The following is a 16,099-nucleotide window of genomic DNA, read 5'->3' as shown; positions in this document are numbered from 1 at the left end:
GACACGACACATGAGCAGTCTCGCAAAGTTTTTGTCAGACAGACGGTTCTGTTTGGCACTAAAAATATTGGAAAAATCTACTTTACGTCATGTTACATAAACAATATGTAAGATATCTAAAGAAGGAAAGACTCCTGATGTCCCTGCAGAGAGCAGTCCTGTTGTTACTGCAGTCAAACAGCATCTCCAGCTCACAGGCTGGGAGTCCTAAAATTCAGTAATTATTAATGTTCTAGATGATCACAGTGATTATTCTTGTTGACTTTGTGTCCATGCAGCATCTCATACTGGTTTAACTGCTCCTGAACAAACAGGTTCACATCACAACATCTCAGTGGTTATTTAAGGAATTAAAATATCACACTAATAATAAAACCATCCACATGAGTCAGTGACAGAAGAGTCTTAAACCAAAGAGTAACGTAAAGAGAATAAATCAGGGAGCTCCATCATGTCTCTGTCCTCTTAGTAAAGAACAATGATTGATCACTTCAACCTTTTCTCATAAAAACAAGTTGTGGCCTTTAATTTCATTCTCTGTTGAATTCAATGAGCTTCTCTACTGAGACTCTGCTCCGTCACAAGTATTGTGTCACCAGTTTCCACCGGCTGTCTTTTCTATGGAAATACAGAGATATAAAACTGACTGACCTTCTGCTCCTGAGCTGCTGGCTGACAGGTTCTGCAGCAGGTCCATCCTGGGTATCTCCTTCAGAACCTCCTTGGTCACCTTCACAGCTCCATGAAGTGTAAAGGTTTTCACCATCAGGTTCACTGTTTCCACCCTTTCTGCATTCTCCAGGTCGGCAGTTGCGATGCCACGGTCCTCCAGATAAAATTTGAACTCCTTAAATTCTTCGGTTTTTAATTTTTTCAGAATTTTCAAGAGGTCCACTTTCTTCAGTGTGGCTCCCTGCTAATAAAAGGCAGAATTATCAACCTGACAGAAAACTGTGACAGGAACATGTCAGAGCATCAGCAGGAGTTCTGATTGGCTGACACAGCAGTAGAGTCTGGCCAGTTAGAGCTCCTGCTGCTGCTGCGTTGGCCAGACTGAAAGTAACTGAAGTGATGCTCTGCTTACACGTCCTTCTGTCTCCAGATGTGAACAGCTGACAGTCTGTTCCATTTTCCATCAGCTTCTGTTCCACCAGCTGTTACTTCTTGAAATGAAGCTGTCGTCTCAGGACACCAAACAACACTGAACAAGAAAGATGAAAACATGGAACCACAACTTTAACATCAACACAAGTAAAAATGAAGAAAACTGACGTTCTTAGATGTTAACCAATAAAGCGTCCAATGTTCCACGGAGGAGGACACGAGTCAGTTCTGTACTGAAAACATCTTGGATCTAATAACGTCACTGAATTCTGACTATTCAAGTTGTGTTGGGCCCAGAAATGATGCAACACGTCTTCCCCTCGTGTGAATGCAGGTGTGACTGTTTCAAACTGTGATGGAGGTTTTGCTTCGTCTTCTGATCTCATCAGGAACATCTGGTCACCAGAAGAGGAAGAAGCACCATGACAGTGAGCAGTAAACATTAGTTCATGTTCCAGCCTGCAGCTTCTCTCTCGTCAGTCTATCCTGCTGAGCCGGACACTGCAGCTCCTGATCCGTCTGTCCTGCACTGCAACTTTATTCTTCCACATTCTGGAGGCAAATATTCCACTTTTTACTCAACTACATCTGTTTGATAACTTTAGTTACATTACAGATTACATGCTGCATCAGAGCAGAGACTGAAAAATGATCTCACTGCATTTTACAACTGACGACAAGTTAACAAACCTTCATGTGAAAAAAACAGGTCAGGTTGGTTTGTTGGCAGCAGTTCAGTTTTAACTTTGGTTGTTTTCACAGTGACGGTCTACTCAAAGCACAAGAGGATTCAGGGTTCTGACCCGTTACAGTCCAGATGAGCTCAAACAGGATGTGTCTCTTCTTCTGCAGACACCGACAGACGCTGCTGGTGTCTGTTGATCCGACTGACAGTCGTCACATCCTCAGAACTTTAGGTCCAAATGGAGCCGGGTCAGAACCAGGTGACAGCAGACAGGCAGAGTGAGCTGGAGTCTAACTGGACAAACAGATGTGCATCAATCCTGCTCTGGTTCAATGATTGTTTCAGTGCAGTGATCATCTCTGATCTATTCACAGTGTTGTGTTACTGTACAACAACATGACAACAATCTTTATACTGTACGTACCATCACAGTTAAACCTATTCAGAGACACAACAAACCTACAGTGACTGTGACAATAAAACAGCAGCTCAGTTTTTATACAGGTGAATATGTGACATGATGACCTCATGAAGACACAAGTATTTAGATGTTGCTGTTTAAATCCATCACACCAGAGTCTAAATGATGCTGTCACATATTTAAGTGACAGCTGTGTGGAAAGTTTGATGGAAAGAATCAGTTTTCATGAGAATGAACTTTTGTGGAGCTCAAACAAAATGGCGACCTGTTCTCAGTTTGTGTTTGGGTGATAGTTTCAGGAAGTGTTTCAACAAAGAGAGAGGCTGGAATAGTTTCATGTTCTCTGCCCTCCACATCTGATGACAAGACAACAAACAGGTCGATTGATAATGGATCACATTTCAGTGGACAGAGACAGAAAGAGGCAACACTTCCTGTTGGAGGAGTGTTCACAGCTCTGAGAGCTCATTTAGTGACACACATTTTGATTCTTTCATTACAAAATAAAAGCTTTCATCTGCTCACCGTCCTCTGAATGCTGCTTCCTGCTGTCTCCACATAAACTACTGACGATCAACTAACTCCACCTCTGCTCTTCCTCCACTGTTCTCCTCTCAATATGGAGGATGATGTTTGTTAACCAGTCAAGCATTTTAAATGTGTTACATTACCTTCAGCTGGAGGTTCACACGGACACGACTGTCTGCACCACAACCATCACAGTGAATGAAACTTTGGACCGGCGCCGCCTGAAGATGCTGTTAGAGTTACACATTAATTACATCGTATGAATCATATCAGTGAAATCTGATGACTTGTGTAATTAATGAGTGTGAAGGTCAAATACATGTTCAGTTGTTGTTACTTCGGTTCAACAAAGCAGCTTTAGTGACTTTTACAGACCAACATCACTTTAACTGACTGTTAGTTTCTATGAGGTCACTACACAACAACTCACACACAACTCACAAGTTGTCATAGAGAAACATTCAGGTAACAACTTGTGTTATAAAGTCCTTCAGCTGTGCTGCAGATACTTTGTGAGTTTTTAACTAGAACCTCGTCAAACACACAGTAAAGTTACATGTTAGTGTTTGTGACTGTGATTCAGTTCAGGTCCAGTTTGAATGAAGGGAGTTTGACGACGAGTTAACGAGCAGATTAAACTGATCTCAGTTCAGTCAGAGACACAAACTTCAGTGCAGACGGTTGGATTTTTCTGTTTAGAATGAAAATAAGAGTCAAAATATTTCCTTTCTTGACATTTAGTGAGTTTATGTTGTTGACTTCACTCAACATGGAGTTTATTTCTTTTTCAGTGTTGTAGATTCATTAACATCCAGATTTGTATTGAAGCTTTTAAAGTACATGCTGGTTCACTGCAGCTCATAAACGTGCTGAAGTAGTGACGATGGGTAATTACTGATGTAATTAATAAATGATGATGTGCAGTTTGTTAAGAAGACTACACTTTAAAAACATTCAATAAATCTGACATGTTAAAATAAATCTGATGAATGTTAAAGAAACTCAGAAATATTGTTGAGAATTGTTGCAGGATCCCTGCAGTCAGACACAGACTGAATCTGACAGGAAGCTTCAGTTTCTTTAATATTCAGTCAGTTCAACAAGTTTCAGTTCTGTTCTGAATGATCCTCCAAATCAACTCGTTCATCAGAGACTCAACAGTTCATTTAAACTCCGTCTGTGTCATAAAGACAATAAAGCTGAACGTTGAGTCTTGATAAGAAGCTAAATGCAGCGCGGCTGTTAAACTTTAACTTGAGACAAACTGACGAGGCAGCAACATGTTGAGAACGTCTCCTCTCTGTCTGTGATACGACTGTACGACTGATCTGGAGTCAGCTGAAGTGTTTCTTCACTCTGAGCTCCTTCAGTGTTCAACACTCACATTTCATTTATTTAAACTAAATGCAGTAAAAAGTCAAATCTCTCCTCTGAGATGAAGCGCAGGAAAAGTGCAACAGAGCAGAAATACTTCAACTACAGTACTGGAGTAAATGTACTTAGTTACTTTCAAAATAAAAGCGTGTCCCTTGATGTAAAACAGAGTAAATGTGTTTGATCTGTTTATTGATCACATTTCAGTGGACAGAGACAGAAAGAGGCGACACTTCCTGTTGGAGGAGTGTTCACAGCTTTGACAGCTCATTTAGTGACACACTTACATTTTGATTCTTTCATTACAAAATAAAAGCTTTCATCTGCTCACCGTCCTCTGAATGCTGCTTCCTGCTGTCTCCACATCAACTACTGACAACCAACTAACTCCACCTCTGCTCTTCCTCCACCGTTCTCCTCTCAACATGGAGGCTGATGTTTGTTAACCAGTCAAGCATTTTAAATGTGTTACATAACCTTCAGCTGGAGGTTCACACGGACACGACTGTCTGCACCACAACAATCACAGTGAATGAGACTTTGGACCGGCGCCGCCCGAAGAGGCTGTTAGAGTTACACATTAATCACATCGTATGAATCATATCAGTGAAATCTGATGACTTGTGTGTTTAATGAGAGTGTAAAGGTCAAATACATGTTCAGTTGTTGTTACTTTGGTTCAACAAAGCAGCTTTAGTGACTTTTTTTTTGAAGCATCGCTCCAGCTGGTCGGCGATGTGGTGATGCACAGTGATCTCCTCCTGGGAGTCAGCGGGCTGGGTCAACAACTAGACGGACATCAATGTGTGAGAATCAGTACAGAAAACAAACAACTGAAGTGAATGAATGAGTGGACAGATGTTACCTTGCACTGGATGAAGGGTCTCAGCAGGACGAAGATAGGGATTCGGGTTCGAACAATGAAGTCGATGAAGTCCCAGAAGGCCAAGCTGCCCACCTTCCTCAGAGCCATCTCCTTCATCTGCAGGCTGAGCCGGTACCACTGGTTCCCGAACGAGCGCTCAAAGCAAATCAGCACCACGTTCAGAGCTGCTAGAGAGAAGAGGATGAGAAGAAGAGGAAGAAGAAGAGAAGCTACAAAATGGCGTCATCTTGTCATCCGTACCCAGATATGCAGCCTGGCTGGCGGACTCGACTAATCCCTCCCTGTGCAGATCCTTCCCGGTGTCGCCCGGCGTGGAGCAGTGAGCCGGGGAGGCGTCCAGCATGAAGTTCTTAGTGTGGGAGGTGGAGATGATCCAGGGAGGCAAGAAGGGAACGAGCAGATTGAGTAGGATCTCCTCTCGCCTCTCCTGATTGGTGAAAGGTGAGATCACACGACTGACAGTAAAGTCCTCCTTCGAGACCTGGGATCAAGAAAAGGATGCAGTCTCATGTCTGATGTGTTCATCTGCCACATCATTCCCCACTCTTCCCATTCTCCCAGCACTCCTGCACAACTTGTTTTGTGGGGTGAGAATCACTGTGTCCCTGCAAATGTGGCCAGTAATTCCCCATCAGCTGCTTCCTCCTCAGCCCCAGTGGCATCTCTCCATCTCTACCTGTACAGCAGCAGGTACTGGAGGTGTTTTAAAGCCCCACTGCAAACTCTCAGTGCCTGAATCACATCCAGCTTCTTCACATGAGACCTGGCAGCTGATCCAGAGGCAATACTGCCATAATCACACACACATCTAATCACAGCCACAGATATTCTTCTCAGTGCCCAGCAACCTGTCAGACATCTCAACACCTTGATGACTTTTTTCTTTCATTCTGCCAATATGAGCTGCCCGTGTTAACAGTGAATCAAACACTGCTCCCAAACTCTTTCTGAGTCATTCCCACACATCCTTAGTTTCATTCCTTCCTCTCTTCTTTTCCTGCTGAAATAAAGTGTCTGGGTTTTCTCCTCAGAGAAGCGGCAGCCCGATCACAACCCCACTCCACCAGCTCATCAACAGCCCCTGGCACTTTGACAATGACATGCGCCACATTCCTTCCTCTTTTCCACGAGGCCCCATCATCATCCACAGAGAGTGAGCTGCCTGTATCTGCTGCTACTTTAGAGAACACGGATGATCATGGATCATCATAGTGAAGAGTAACGGACTGATCACACCACCTCCAGGAGTCTCATTCTCAGCTGCACACTGATCTGATCAATCTGATCCAACTGGTACCTGTATTTTCCTTCCACACAGAAAACCCTTTATCCAATGAAAAGCCCTCCCTCTCACAGCCATGTTGCACAGCTTTATTAACAATCCTTCCTTCCACATCATGTCAAAGGCTTGTTCAGCATCAACAAACACTCAACTACTGGCTCTTTATTTGCCTTCTTCTCTCAGTTTGCAGCCTCATCACTGCATCCATTTTGTTTCTTCCTTTTCTAAAAGCACTTTGATAATCAGTGCCAGCAGCATTTCTCTCTTGTCAGGATCATATGATAACCTCTGTGTTATCATCCTTTACATGATTCCTCACACATGTGATGTTAGTGCTGTTGGTGTGTAGCTGGTGAAGGGCTGTGAAGGATCCTCTCCAGGTTTTCTTCCAGGAATCACTGCTGCCTCTTTCCATGCACTTGCTAATCTTCCCTCTTTCCATATGTTGGTATAAAGTTGCAGCAGCTTTGATAACGCTCCTTCCTCCAGGTGTTTTAGCCTCACATAGCAAATCCTATCTATCCCAGGAGAGGTTGGTTCTGATGTATTGATGGCCCTCGTCATGTCTGCCGATGTAAAGGCTTCATCATCACTTGCTTCACCTGTTTCTTCCCTCCTGTCTAACACACCTGGACACTGACTCATTGTGCTTCCTCTCTTTCTAGAGTCATGTCTAATGCTGACTCAGCACCTGCAGTAATGTTCACCCTGGTTCCTCTCCCATCATTCAAACACGCCAAATTCATTTCATCCATCAATTCTCCAACTGTTTCCCATCTGTGTGTGTGTGTGTGTGTGAGCCCCCACACTGAACTGTGAGCATTAAAAGCTGCACACCTACTATCTCCTGTCTGTCTTGTCCTGGTATCAGCAGTCCATCCAGCTCCAACCTTCTGCATGTGTTCTGATAGTTCATTCTAACCACCTTCTCCCCGCTCTCCCACACTTCCACCACTCTGTATTCCTGATCATCCCCCTTTTCCAGCAGCTATATGGAATATCTAGCTTGATGAATGTAGCACACCCTCCTCCTCCCCCATGACTTCTGTCTCTCCTTATCACTGTATACCATGTACACAAAGTCTACAGCTGCTTTTAAGCAGGTGTGTTGAACACACACTATATCCGCTCTTGCAGCCATTTCCTTGATGACTTGGTTGAATTCCTGGTAAAAGAATTGCCATCAGTGATATCAACCCTCCCATGATGCTTCCTGGCTGACTGATTTGGAAGCTTCTCCCTCACTTCTTCCCACGTCAGTCCAACTGATCCTGAGTGACTCCCTGCTGCTTTGACACTGAGCTGAACTTGAACATGTTCTGATTGGACCTGTGCTGTACTATTGAGCTCTCCTGCATGAATGTCACTGAGTCCCTTTTGTCCACATGCATCCTGTCAGTGGTCCTTTGTTGTGACTCTTGAACAGCTTCCACAGCTGCTGGCTGCTTTCTATCTCTGTTCTGTGCTCTGGACACACTCACAGCTTCTGCAGACTGCAGTGATTCTTCTTTCCACTCTGACTCTTTGAATCTTGGTTTCCCTTCTCATGAGCTCACAGCCACCATGTGCCACACTATGGGCTCCTCCTCCACAGCTACAGCACACTTCCCATCCTCATGGTCACCCCCACATCCTGCACACCTCCTCTTCTCTTTACACTTCATGGCTGTGTGTGTGTGTGTGTGTCCAAACCTTTGACACTTCAAACACCTTCATGGTTTTGGCACAAACACTCTCAGTGGGAAACTCACAAACCCCAGCAGCTCTCTGTTGGACACATTCTCTCCAAAGACTCATCATCACTGTGTCACTTCCTGTTTTCACTCCCTCTTTAACTGTTTTCAGCCTTTGTGCTTCCTTTACCTTTCCACCTTTCCTCCTCTTCTTCAGCTCCTCCATCCCCACACTCATAGGCCCCCGTCATCACTCCTTTACATCCTCCACCATGTTGTGCTCCACCCTCCTGCTGCTGCTGCTGCTGACCACCTTGTTTCTCTTTAAGTTTGAATGCTTTATCACTTTGTTCTTCACTGTTGCACCTCACCAATAGATTCCCATCATTTAGCACCTTTGCATATTGGATTTCCTCCATCTTAGCAGCCAGAGCTGTTGGTAACAACAATGGATTTACTGTCTTCATGTGTTCTCCTCCCTTTTCATTAAACCTTATTATAGTAGTAAACTTCTCCTGTCTCACACTTTGCACTTGTTCTCTTCCTCCCTCTCATCGCTCTCATCATCATCCCTTCTTCATCTCTTCTTCCTTTTTGCTGGGCTGCCTGGATTTATCTCCTTGTCTCCTCTCCTCTCCCCCTCATTGTCTTCCTCTCTCCCTTCATCAGAATCCATTCCTCCCCAGCTGCCTGCTCTCTGATCCATTCACAGAGCAGTCGTGCTCGACCGCCTCACAGAAATCATCTGTTCCATTTGAGTTTGGCGCATGTTCTCGATGGTTTCCTGGTTGGCTGCCAGCTGACGTCTCCAGCTGACGTCTCCACCATCCTCTCCGTCCTCTCCCTCTCTAACAGCTCAGGCTCTCTGAACGAAACACTGTGTGTGTGGCAGCAGCTCAGCTTTATAGGCTACAGGTGGCTGATCAGGTGCACTGCAGTGGCCCCGCCCCCGGAATGTACCATTTCTGTGGGGGAGTCTGATTCTCTTTGAACAAATCTAGTTCCAACGCCTCAATTCACTGATTCAATCAATCAAAGCTTTATTGTCATTTAGTTTCTCCAGAGGGGTATTGCACAAAAGTAGAATAAAGATATCCAGGATAACTGAGCAAGCGCGGCTTGATCTAGTCTGCTCGGCGCATCCTGGCTTAATTGGTTGCACGTTTGCCAAGCCAGGATGAAAAGGCGCGGCTATGTCAAGCCAGGTGTAGATAGTCTGGATAAGTGCGTGTTCACGGCAGACTTAAATAGACCTCGCGATCGATCACAGAATCACCGATGGAAACGTGGATAAGAGTCGCGCTTCATATCTCACGGCCGCTGAACAACAGCTCCTGACAGAGTTCTATGAAGAGGTGAAAGACATTATGAGAAAGGCATCACCAGTGCCGTAATTAAAGAATGAGAGAAAGCCTGACAGACAATAGCGGACCGGCTTAATGCGTAAGTAGTTCAAAACTGTACAATTAATAAATAGTGCTCCACTGGAACTGTCATAATTAGGCTACAATTAAAGGACTAAAGGAGATACTTTTAAAGTCCACTAATCAACTGTTGTACATTTTTCATGTTACTCAGGAAATGTAGAGTATGATTAAGTGCAAACAATTATCCACGTGTGTTGTTTAATCTATTTTTCTCATGTTATGTTTTTATCTATTTTATCTTTCTCTCCTTCATAAAGAACAAACTTGTCTGGCTACAAAATGACCTGGCAGCAAGTTCAAATTAAATACAAGAACATTTTGCAGGCTGGTGACTTTAAAGTAGATAACAGTGAACAAATGAGGTGAATAGATTAGGTGTCTGTTGACATGTTGACTGTCTGTATGATTGTAGCAGTTAAATGGCACAGGGGGCGGCCCCCCAAGCCAGGATACGACCCCAGCGGAGGAGCTGGCACTCCATTTAAATAAAGGGAGGCCAGTGATGGAGGGACAGTAACAGACTCTGTCCCAGCCACAGAAACTGTCCGCTTCATACAAGGTACATACTGCAGTACTACTGCACTTGGAACACAGTCAAATAAATATATTATACTGTCTGACTTTGGATTTCCTTACAGTGTCTGGGAACACAGTTACACTTTTGGAGCCACCAGAAGATGATCCGGTTAGTACTTTGTATTCAAATCACAGGGTGGGTATGTCCTGTGAAATCTTAATTCAAGTTCTCTCAATACATGTATGTATATGGCAGGGAGAAGGCACATCTGCAGCTGCAGAATGTACTTCTGCAGATGAGGAGACTGTCACCGGACTCAGAAGGCTTGAGATACGTCAATTTTATGGAAATATCCTGCTTATTTAGTCCATAAAGTATGAAGTCAGTGATGTGGTGCTAATAGAAAATATATGTGTAACAGGACCCAGATGCTGCACAGTCCCTTAAACAGCCTGGTAACATTGTGAGTATTGGCTAAAGTAAATCTACATTATGCACAAATCCTGCTGTGCTAATTAACATTTCTTTTACAGACTTCACAAACTGTCAGAATACTGTATGCAAAGCACCTGGAGAAACAGAGAGCTGGCAGACATTAAAATCAAATTGAAGAAGAGAAAGCACCAAGAAATGGAGCTTGAAATTAAACGTGGGACACTCAGGAAACTGGACCTGGAAATCCAGAAACTAGAAAGAGAAGTGAGTATTTCAGTGCACACAGTAACCATAAGTGCAATACAGTGTTTGAATCTTTGTTTCTTTTGCTCTTTCTATTCCAGGATCCAAGCAACCAAGAGAAATGACTGCCAAATAAACCCTCAGGTGGTGCAGGCACTGAAACCCAGATTTCAGAGGGCCGAAGGTCATCTCGATTCAAGCCCTTGTCTTTCTGTGTGCATGGGGAGTCGAGAGGAATGACTCGCAGGCATAGCCTCTGTCTCCCAGCAGCACACCAGAGAATTCGCCTGATAATGCAAGATATCATTTAGAAAACTACACGGCAGAGTTAAACACTCATGATGTCCAAGGTGCTTACAGTACAAATAAAATGTGTGGCTTACCTTGTGAAAGTCTCTTGTAAATTGGACTAGCCCGAAAGACTCTGGAGTCATGCACTGAGCCAGGACACTTTCCTCTAAAAAAAAGGCAGCCAGCATCACAGATCATCTGAAATGTGAAGTTGTAACCTATTAAGGTCATTTATTGCACAGAATTAATTTATGTAGGTCACAGTAACCACAAATCACTCTTACCTGAACATTGATGCTGTGGAAGGATATCCTGTTAATGTAATCTCCCTCATGTTCTCCTGAGGGGCGTTTGATCCTGATGTGTGTGCAATCCAGCTGTAACAAAAAATAGTGAGTATCCAACTGTGACCGATCAAATTAGAAAGTAATGGTTGCACGTTGAAATGGAGGTTACCTGCAATCTTGTGGCCAGGGAAGGTGATGAATATGTTGAATGAATTCAGTTCCAGACAAACACTTATTGTGCGGAAAATGGTTCCTTTATTGAGGTTCTCTACATCCCCAACAGAATAAAGGAAGCTCCCACTTGCAAAAAATCGTGTGTGTGTATGTGTGTGTCACAGATTTCATTGAAAACACCTTTGCAACTTCATCAGCTGTGTTTTGTTATCTCAATTACTGCAATAAAACATAATTATGAAATCTCTGATGGCAATTTGGCAAGCAGTCTTCATTACATAGCAATTTAACACTTAGCCCAAGTAATAATACTACCACTTGAATAAATATAAAAAGACTGTTGCAATTACAAACAGCCAACAGATTTAAATGAAAGGAAAAATGACAATATATATGTAATATTTTAATGCAGGATAATTAAAGTGATGCAACATACTTAGAAAGACCATGGACATGCTGTAAAACACATGAATTCCTCACAGGATTGACGGTGGAAATACAGGTGAATCACTAGGATTAATCTTAGCCTGGCTGTTAGCCTGGTCTGGAGCAGGCTAGCTCCACAGAATAAATCTCCATGGTAACTTATACCATAACATATCCTACTGCCCCCTATCCTGCTTTTGTGCAACCGGATCACGGATAAATTGAGCCAGGATAACCAAGATATCCCGGCTTAATCCCTTATCCTAGTTTTGTGCAATACCCCTCAGGATAAATAAGACAAACACAATAAACACACAGTCAGTGTTGAAGGTGTCCACCTGTCTGATCAGCAGCTCAGGTAGACACTCTACAGCTCACAGTTTGATCTCAGGACACTCAGTGCACTTCAACTTGAAAGCGCTCAGAGAAGAGATGTGTCCAATAAACGTGTGTAAAGAGCCGGACTCTTTCTGAAGCTGCTGCTCAGAAGAAGGAGTGAAAACCTCTGAGAGACTTTTTGGTTGTTGCTTCCTGTTAGCTCAGCAGGTGAAACCAGGACTGGAGGGGGTCGAGTCCCCTCCCGAGGTTTCTCACAGATGGAAGCAGGGGGTTATGGGACAACCAACCATCAGCAACTAAACTGTTACTTAAGTGTGACGATGTAAAAAAGTTTGAAATCAGCTGTTTCTAAAAGGTGAAACCAGGTGTTTAGTTCCTCCTTCTGGACACTTTGCTTTCCATGTCTAAACATTCAGATGTTTTACAGAAAGATTCTGATCTTGTATTCTTCTAGAACAGAGTATTCAATTAAAAGTCACTGAGGTCCAGATACTAACATTTCCTCCTAGTAAAAGGTCAGAACCTCACAAAGTCCAGCTTGTGTCTTACAGCCTTCCTCACATTCAGTGTTCAACGCTTGTACACTCATCAACCAGATATTCTACCATCAATAAAAGTCGTCCCAGGAGAATGAATTTAAGGCCTTTATTTCAAGTTACAGAAAACACAAAGCTCAGTATAAAATCAATAAAAAAGTGCAAACAGCTCCCAATAACCTTTTTTTACGCTTCAGTTAAAGAAGTTCCAGCCTGAAGAAGTTCAGGATGACATTTCAAGTGAAAACACGTCAACATTAGGGATGCTCGATATCGGCTTTTCTGCCGATATTCCGATATTGTCCAACTCTTAATTTCCGATACCGATATCACCCGATACCGATATATGCAGTCTTTTTACAACAAAACTGTTAGGTAACAACATAACATATCTCCTATTGTGGAATTAACACATTATGCCTAATTATATTGTGATGCATACATAAATGCAACATGGCTTTCCAAATGTAAACACTGTGCAAGAGTGAAGTACAGCCTTTTTCAACACAGAGTCCTCATCTAGCCATTGTGCAGTCAAACTCAACATGCTAACCTGGTTAACGCTTAAGGATGCTTATCTGTATAGAAGCTAATGCATACGGCACCAGAGGTTAGCTTCTCGACATGGCTGTAAACAATAATGTACAATTCGGGTAAGCACTGGTCTGAGATATACTTGCGACTGGGCATAATGTGGCTCCAGGAACTCCACAAGTTTGGAGAATCCGGTGTCTTGAATGATAGAAAAAGGCTGGTTATCCAGTGCAATACACTCCAGTTGACTCTTTAAGCGACAACTGTGAGGTTTTTTCCCGTTTTTCGTTACGTCTTTTCATCACTTTGCTGCCCAAATGTAGCGTGTAACTCTGCATGATTCTTCTTGAGGTGGGTGATCAAATCTACTTGTAGGTGACACTTGGAAATAGTTCCAAACCACAGACGTCTCATGCACCGGGCAGCCACGGTTAGCAACCCACGAGTGTAGCATCTGTTGTTGTTGTTATACGTCATCAACTGCACGCCTGTCAACGTCCCATGCTGCGTTCATGCAGGCTCGGAAATGCTGAAGCCTACAGAACAAACATCGGTTACCAAAAACCCGATACCGATAATTCCAGATATTACATTTTTAAGTCAATATCGGCCGATATTATCGGAGGGCCGATATTATCGGACATCCCTAGTCAACATATTCAGAAAACAGTCAATAAAAAGTGCAAACAGCCTTTTCTCTTTGAATATCTGCTTCTTTTCTTTGACTTGTCTTCCTGAGAGGAATGGACATGTGATGGTCCTGCCACTGATTTCAATCTTGGCTGAATGGAGTCGGTGCCGTTCTCATGCAGATCTGTAGGTGTTCACCTGGAACCAGACTTGTTCTTTATATTGTTGACGGTGGAAAAAGCAGACTTACAGCCGTCAGTGGGTCCAAACGTGGTCCAGGTGTGCAGTGCTGCTTTGGTTAGACCATGAAAACAGTGTGCAGCAGCCAGAAAGCAGCAGGTCAGTGGCCTCTAAATGCTCTTCATGCATCACTTCCTCACAGATCAATGAGCTCCAGCTGCAGAGATCCCACATGAGCCCACCTCAACATCTGTGTCACCTCCTTTGAAAAGTTCTGTCATCCAATGAACCGCTGAATGTTTCCGGCCCTGCAGCTTTAACTGGAGCTCATGAAGGTGTGATGTGATGTCAGCCGACACAGCAACCGTCTCCATGTTGTGAATGAAAGAGGTGAAACCTTTTAGAACCAGGTGAGCATCATCCAAGATGGTCTACTAGACAACCTGTTTTTACATCCATCTGTTTATTATGTCACCATGGAAACCATCAGATGAGTTTATGAACACGATCACAGGTTTTTTTTCTTCTTCTCATCATTATAAAAACACATAAAACAAGCAGAAACATCAACATGTGAGTGACACACATCTTGTTAAATAAAGATTCAGAGACGTTTGATTTTACGTCCTGATTGTTTTTCAGGTGAAAGTGTTGAAATATAAAAACTGAAGTGGTATGGAAAGTATGACACGTGTGTTATTTTGAGAACATCAGTAAAGGACAGAGTAAAATAAGATATTTAGATGTTCTGTAGATACGGGTCGCTCCACACCGACTGACCCAGGACCTGCCAGCTCATGTCACACATTCTTTTTAAAGACATTTGTGTTGAAACTTTGGTTCAATTCCTGACAATTTGTAAAATCCAAATACTTGTTTTGACCTGAAATTGAGTTTAAAGAGTCAAAGTCCAAAAATCCACAAGTTAAAAAGTATTTGGAGTTCAGCTGCACGATCACATTCAGTTCATTTAAGTTTCTACATGAAGTGTTCTGGAGAAGCAGGAAAAGTTCTGGATTGTGGGTGAGTTGGCTGGTTGGAACGACCCATAATCACTACATGACTTATTGATTCACACACATGTTGAAGCATTGAACATATTTGGTGAGAACTTAAAGCGTTTAACAAAAGAAATGAAGAGAAAATGAATGATTGAATGTGAGTGTTAAACAAATGAGTCACATACAGATTGATGAGAGTCGTCAGGACAGAAGATCTCTGAGTCCCACTGATTCTGTGCTGCCACCTGCTTTCATTTCACCATCAATTCATGTCTCAGCAAACTTTTACACTCATTCTGTTTTGCTTTTATTATTGATTTCATTTCAGTGATGCTGTGCGACATCTTTTAGTCTGATTATAAACTCGTCAGCTGATTGTTTCATAAACAAAGTCAGATTGAAACAAAAAGGAACAATTTGTACAAGTTTTGGACTCTTTGCTCTGAACATCAACGTTCAGAAGCATCAAACATGAGCTCAAATCTCTTCAGCACTTGTTTCAAAACTTCATGAGGACAGTTTAGTTTGTGATGTGTGAAAGTGTTTCAGTATTTCATCCGGCTCTCAGACTTCCAAACATCTTCAGCCAACCGGCTCAGACAGAGAAAGACTTTTCTCACAGCTGTTTAGTTTGACGGACCAGATTCAAATCCAACAAACGTCCTGAAAATACAGCCGGACTTCAACAGCCACAAAACACTGAGAGAAACACAATGATTGTCATTCAAATGTGTTTTCTTCTCATAGAATAATCAGACAGAAATGAAGAGATGTTGTGCAGTTTCTGACTCTGTCACTACGGACAGAATTACATGTGTTAACCAACACCATCAAACTTTTAGTTTCATCATTAGAAACACATGAAACAAGTCAGAGTGTTTCAGGTGGAGTGTCGAGTACATTTGATCAGATTTTACTGTCCATTTACAACTTTGTTCACAATGATTCTTTACAATTAAAGCTGCAGACGACTCAATGTTTTCTCTTTCTTACATTTCACTAATAGTTGTGGATTTTATTGGAACAAGAGCCAGAATTCAAAACAACACATGACAGAAAGTACAAGTCAACACAATTTAATCCACAATTTAATGGAAGAAGAAGTTTCAAATGGAAATGAAGAATC

General features: G+C 42.7%; 1 protein-coding gene and 2 long non-coding RNA genes across 3 annotated transcripts; 1 reads left to right on the top strand and 2 right to left on the bottom strand.

The window, feature by feature from the left end:
* Positions 1-282: 282 nt before the first annotated feature.
* LOC115576527 (protein unc-80 homolog) lies at positions 283-8,586 on the bottom strand. Its single transcript, XM_030409059.1, has 6 exons — positions 8,144-8,586; positions 5,239-5,479; positions 4,978-5,162; positions 4,814-4,900; positions 652-913; positions 283-302 (listed from the first exon to the last, which is right to left on the bottom strand). Exons 1-6 carry the CDS (start codon positions 8,189-8,191, stop codon positions 283-285), a joined length of 843 nt encoding a protein of 280 aa, XP_030264919.1. The 5' UTR covers positions 8,192-8,586.
* Positions 8,587-10,220: 1,634 nt separating this feature from the next.
* Positions 10,221-10,962, top strand: LOC115577067 (uncharacterized). The gene is made up of 3 exons (XR_003983017.1): positions 10,221-10,360; positions 10,431-10,596; positions 10,677-10,962. It is a non-coding gene; the product is annotated as an uncharacterized LOC115577067 (long non-coding RNA).
* On the bottom strand, positions 10,723-12,550 carry LOC115577071 (uncharacterized). The gene is made up of 3 exons (XR_003983020.1): positions 11,151-12,550; positions 10,959-11,064; positions 10,723-10,862 (listed from the first exon to the last, which is right to left on the bottom strand). It is a non-coding gene; the product is annotated as an uncharacterized LOC115577071 (long non-coding RNA).
* Positions 12,551-16,099: the final 3,549 nt, after the last annotated feature.

The sequence above is a fragment of the Sparus aurata genome, chromosome 24 (genome assembly GCF_900880675.1).
Source record: "Sparus aurata chromosome 24, fSpaAur1.1, whole genome shotgun sequence".
NCBI lineage: Eukaryota > Metazoa > Chordata > Actinopteri > Spariformes > Sparidae > Sparus > Sparus aurata.
Note: the sequence above shows the minus strand (reverse complement) of the source record. Positions and strands in the feature narration are given on the sequence as shown.